Source organism: Condylura cristata, unplaced genomic scaffold (assembly GCF_000260355.1).
Source record: "Condylura cristata isolate star-nosed mole 26May11 unplaced genomic scaffold, ConCri1.0 scaffold00017, whole genome shotgun sequence".
NCBI lineage: Eukaryota > Metazoa > Chordata > Mammalia > Eulipotyphla > Talpidae > Condylura > Condylura cristata.
This window is the reverse complement of record NW_004567118.1, coordinates 21,967,742-21,973,751: the sequence shown is the minus strand read 5'-3', so window position 1 is coordinate 21,973,751 and position 6,010 is coordinate 21,967,742. Positions and strand designations below refer to the sequence as shown.

At 41.6% G+C, this 6,010-nt stretch overlaps 1 protein-coding gene across 1 annotated transcript in view; it reads right to left on the bottom strand.

Moving 5' to 3' along the window:
• PRPSAP2 (phosphoribosyl pyrophosphate synthetase-associated protein 2) overlaps positions 1 to 6,010 on the bottom strand; it is a 33,748-nt gene that overhangs the window by 13,201 nt on the left and 14,537 nt on the right. Inside the window, exons 7-8 of the mRNA XM_004684545.2 lie at positions 4,428 to 4,543; positions 343 to 398 (exon numbers count right to left, since the gene is read on the bottom strand). Of these exons, the coding sequence (XP_004684602.1) occupies positions 343 to 398; positions 4,428 to 4,543 (172 nt within the window). The remainder of the gene's footprint in view (positions 1 to 342; positions 399 to 4,427; positions 4,544 to 6,010) is intronic.

Here is a 6,010-nt window from a genome sequence, read left to right as displayed (position 1 = left end):
GCTCCCCAGACCTGGGTGCTCTGGTCATTACTGGCGTGGGGCTCCCCAGACCTGGGTGCTCTGGTCATTACTGGCGCGGGGCTCCCCAGACCTGGTGGCTCTGGTCATTACTGGCAGCCACTACTCGGGGTGGTGGGGGGCAGAGAAAAATAAATGACTCGTTAATAAATGGAGCTGGCTGAACAATCCTTCAGAGTATCCATCCGCTGACTACCTCAGCGTCCAGCCGCTCAGACTGGGTCCCTCAGTTGGAACACCCGGGGTAGGATCCAGCACGCCACGAGCCAATTGGGGTAGAGTGCTTGAATGAAGAAGTACAGATGGTTGTGAGCTCCCACCTACCTCTTGGCTGAGGCTGGAGATTTGGCCACAATTACGGCATTCCTGTAATCTGGGATCTGTGACAGACAAGAAGCCAGGGGTCATTGCTATGTGGCCATGAGGTTCTTCACACCAATACCCGATAAGCCATAAAAAGGAACATTCCAACAGACTCAGAAATGTCATTTAGTCACATCAGAGTTTTCCATAAAGAGAAAAAGTTCAAAGTAAAGTTTTCCTTTGGAAAATAAAGAAATACTTACCTAGAACAAATTACTAAGGTATGAGTCTCACATATTTCTTTTAAGAAAGAGTAGGCTTAGTGAGTTAGCAGCTCATATGTAAGTGCCAGCAAAACCTGGTAAGATAGTATAAAGATGTTTACATAAAATCAACAGGAAGTCCTCTCCCGATTCCCAATTACATGTGATTGCATCGTGCGAGGACGATATCCATCCAACCTGAGTCACAAGTAATTGTCGACTCCAAATAGACGTGACTAATGGGACCTGTCACGGCACATGGGAGAGACCAGCTCGTTAAAGAACAATCAGCCCAGTGTTCTTTTATAAACATGTTAACAGCCTTTCCAAAAACAATTAAAATATTAGTTCTACTTTGGAATCTTTCGCTGTTTAACATGTGCTATGATTCAGCATTAAAATGACAAGTTACCATGCAGTAGAGACAGCTACAGGGCAGCAGGGTGTACCTTTCCTATGAAAAGCTCACTGCCGGAGGAATGGTATTTCCTTGCAAGACAACAATCAAATGCTTTATGGGACCTAAGAAAGGAAGATTACCCCAACACACCAGTAAACAGAAGGTGTGAGAGAAGAGAACTGAGAAAGACTGCCTAACACATGCATAGCAGTGTGACCGAAACAGGACAAGCGGCCAAACTCTAGAAAAATAATCGCCCTTTATCTACAGGTCTAACCCTCAGTCAGCTGCAATGAAAAAAATATTACAGGTTAAGATATTTTCAGAGAGATGACATTCACAGAATTTTATTGCAGTGCAATTTTCCTATTTTATTTGTTGTCAGTCTAGCTATGCCTTGCTTATAAATTAAACTTTTATCATAGGCAAAAATCATAATTGATATAGGACTGGCACTATCAGTGGTTTCAGAGATTTCCTGGTGGTCTTGGAATGTAACCCTCATGGGTAAGGGGGGGGACTACTATGGGTGACAAAAGTTTTAAGTTCCCCTGACTCTGGGAGAAAGCGCTTTGATTTCAGTGACAACTGAAGAGAAACACAGCTGTCAAACAGGAATGTGTGGCCCAAGGTGGCCCTGGTGGCCAAAGGATTAAAGCACAGCACTATGAAGCAATCCACAGCCACTGCAGCACAAGTTCTATCCCTGGCCAGGGAGCTGACCCACCCGGTGCGGCCGACCTCTCCTGTCTCATCCACTGCTCCCTTCAGCAGTGTATTTCAGTCGATCTGCCTGTTCTGCTCCCCACTGTCCCTGGTGAATCCTCTCACTCCCACATCTCTGGCCTATACCCCAGTTCTTGCATGCATAAATAAATAACTCTTAAAAAAAAAAAAAAAAAACCAGGAATGCATGAACAGCAAAATGTGCAGAACAGGATCTGTGAGGGACCTGTGGCACTGTATTATAGTAGAACTGGCAAAATTTTCTCTCTCCTTTGTGATAGTGTGAACACATTTTAAATAGAGGAAGACATGATCTATCAATCATCTGCTTGAAAACCAAAGGAACACAATAAATACACTATAAAAAAAGCAAACTGGATTCCTTAACAGCAAGATGCCCTACTGTACTTTTTTTTATAACTTGTTTTAATTTATTTACATGAATAAAGAGATTCATTAAAGAGTAGGAACAAAACATTTTAAATTGAAATATTTGGAGTTACCACCATTAGTTCACCATCAAAAACAAAGAACCATTTCCCTAGCTTGCCTAACCACAGTCTAAGCGGGAGCTCAACTCTGACCATGTCACAGTGAAACCTTAAAAGGACTTTTCAGGTGGAAGGACGGAAAAGTCTACGTAAAGAGGCAGTGACTCAGGCTGTGCAGGGAACTTCCAATCTGACCTCAGGATCAGCCACAGATGCTGCCACATTGACTCATGGGACCCACAGGCCTCCAGAGGGTGCTGTAGCCACTTAGGCCTCAAGATGTCAGCGGCATCAAGCAGAACATCCCAACGGACCACAAGGCCATACTCACCTATAAAGTCAATACTGGCTGCTTTATTATTTCTTCCCAAACTACAGGTTTCTCCATCCAGATGGTTCTGAATTGGATCATGTCCTAACTAACCACGTCTTGCCCTCTCATCCTTCTCTCTGACTGGACCACTTTTTTTTGTTCCCTATCAAGACATTTCTCTGTCCTTCAACTGAGGATAACATTCAGGTAAATTATAGTCCACATTTATTATAATGTTAAGTTTCTTCTGGATAACTGTAAAGTAAATAACCAGAATATGCCTTATTTTTCTCTTCTAAAAATGCCTAAATTCATTGTCACTAAGGAGAGCCTATGTTAATTACTGAAGGAGGGGGAAGGCTAATACTCTTGCCAGAAAAAAACTCCTCAGAAATCTATAAAGTTTCAAAAGAGGTATCTGGAGAATTTGTTTTGGAAAACCTAAAGCTAATATAAGATTCAGGGAAAGACTGAAAGTTTTCACCTTACAGTCAGGAAGAAGACACAGACTTTCACGGCTGCTGTTCAACAAGGTACTGGAAGTTCTAACCAGAACTATTAAGTAAGGAGAGAAAGAAAAGGTACACTAACTGGAAAGAAATAAGTCAAACTGTCTCCATTTACAGATGCAATGATTTCATATGTAGAAAACCCTACACACACATACCACACCAAAAGAGCTATCTGAGCTGGTAAGTGAATTCAGCAAAGTTGCAGGTACAAGATTGACACTCTAAATCAATTTGGTTCATTTCATCAACAATGAACAATCCAAAAGGAAATTAAGATAAAAATTCCATATATGATAGTATTCTGGAAATAAATGTAACCAAAGGAATGAAAGACTTGTGCACTGAGAACTATAAAGCAATGCTTAAGGAAATCAGAGACTGAACATGTGGAAAGAGAGCTCATATTCAGGCAAGAAGGCTCACAGTGTTGCAACTATTGATTCAATCCTCCCTTATCAAAACTCCAAAAACTTTTGTCTGGAAATGGAAAAGCTAATTCTTAAATTTATATAGAACTGCAAAATCGGTATACCCAAAGTAATCTTGAAAAACAAGAGCAAATCTGGAGGTCTCACACTTCCCAATGTTAAACCTTACTATAAGGCTACGTACACTCATCAAAACAGTATGGTACTGGCATGAGCTAGCCATACAAAACAACACTGAGAGTCCAGATTCAAGCCCAAACAGCTATAGCCCATTGTTGTTTTCTTTTTCTTTTTGTTTTTTGACAAGAGGTTTTGACAATCATTCAATGGGGAAAAGAACAGTTTTGGTTTTTTTTTTTAACAACCAGACAACCAACATGCAAAAGAATAAAGCTGGACTCCTACCTCATACCCTATATAAAAATTAACTCAAAATGTGGCAACCTAAATATAAGAGCTAAAACTAAAACCCACAGAACAGGGGGAAATGTTAATGTTTTGTGCTTTTTTAGATATAAAGCAAAAGCATGAGTTAACAGAAGAGAACAAGCATAAGTTGGATTTCACCAAAGTCAAAATCTTAGCAGAAGAAATAAATTGCCGCTTAAAAGAATCTAAGGAGGGATAAAAAAAAGAATATAAGGGGGAGTAGAGGAAGGTAGAGGATGTGCCGAAGGGAGGTAGTGGCACAGGTGGTTTGGTGGAGGGTGAGTAGAACTTATGCACATGTGGAAGAGCAAAAGTACAACCCCAAAATTAAAATACATTTTTAAAAAATGTTTAAAGATTATTTTAGAATCAAAAAGTTTCACAGATTAATAATTTTTAAACACAATGAATTATAGTTACAAAGCAAATTGCACCTTACCCAGAACACATCAAGTTTAATCCTTTATGGACAGCCTAAGAAAATGGAAATGTATCTTTCAACCTGAAACAGAAGGCTAAAATTAAAAGATTTAAGATCGCTTACCTCTTCTTGAATATACTGTAATAAGAAGGGAGATGCTCTTAAATTATCAACAGGAATGTTGAAGAAGCCCTGAATTTCCTTCTGGTGTAAATCCATAGTAATAAGATGTGTTAGACCTGTGAAAAAAAAGGAGAGACAAAATTACAAATAACAAATTGGAAAGACATATGAAGTAAATATTATATAAGTAAGATACTATAGATAAAAATGTACTTTAAGATGAATAAATTATTAAAAATTGCTCTCGCATCAAAAACACTTTGCACCTTTTTTTTCCAGCATAATGAAAATGTGAGACAAAAGTAGATACTGGTTTCTACCCCTGATTCTGGCCCAGTGCTCCTAAAACCCCTGTAATTTCCTGAGTGAGCACCTTTAATCCTGTGCATTTTTGGTTCTAATATTTGATTTTTTTTATCTTATCGTTGACACAGAGTTCTTAAACCCCTTGGAATTTCTTGGGTGACAGAGGTGTGTTTTGTCCCAACAAGGCTGCTCTGGGGGGCTCCTAGTTGAGGCTGGGTACCGCCGAGACCAAACATGCTTAGAAGCTGGGGACTTGCAGCCCCACCCCCCACTGCCTAAAGAGACGAGGGGCTGAAATGGAGCTAGTGCCTGATCACAAGAAAGCAGCCATAAATTCCTAAGGTGCAGGATTCAGCAATCTTCCAGGCTGGTGAACACGGAGGTGCTGGAGAACAGCACCCACAGAGGCGTGGAAGCCCTTCCCACACAGCTGCCCCTATGGGTCCCTTCCATCTGGATGCTCCACCCTTTATCCCACACTTTTACAATAAACTGGTAAGCAGAATCTTCCAAACAGTTTTCCCAAGTTCTCCAGGTCGCTCTAGCAAGTAAGAGGGAGTCGTGGGAACCTCTGAGGTATAGCCAACTGGCCAGAAGCTGAGTCACAGCTGAGTCAGGACTGGCATCTGAGGGGCACACGGGAAGTCTCCTGGGGCTGAGTCCTGAACGGTGGCCTTACACTACAGGGTCTAACACTGTCAGACCTGAGCTGCAGGGCCCCAGCTGGCATTGTGGAGAACCGCCTGGTACAGGGCAACCGCACACACGTCTGGTGACCAGGGGTGTGAGGAGTGGTGTGTTCTGTAGGAGCAGCAAAGGAGACATGGGAAAGATGGAAAACTGGGTTTTACCTACTCAGGGTAAGACTAAGTAGTTTCTTACACAAAGAACTGATTTTTTCACATCAATTTAAAATCTTAAAATAGCAGAGATAAGTAACAGCACTGGAAAAATGTCTCTATAATTCTATTAGAGGAAATAACATACATCGCCTTGAAGTTTCCGTAACAAGCATGGGGGGATCATATTAGCCAAAGCCTGACAATACTAACTTTCACCCTTTGTTGGCTCCTTCAAGGATATCTGACATGATCACCAGAAAAGTATTAAGTTGTTAAGGGGCCCTCCCTGGTGGCGCAGCGGATTAAGCATAGCACTGAGTAGCTAAAGCCACTTCGGCATGAGCTCGATCCCCACCCTGGAGGTGACCCACATGGTACAGCAGCCCTCTCCTGACCCGCCCGCTGCTCCCCTCAGCAGTGTACTTCGTCTATCTG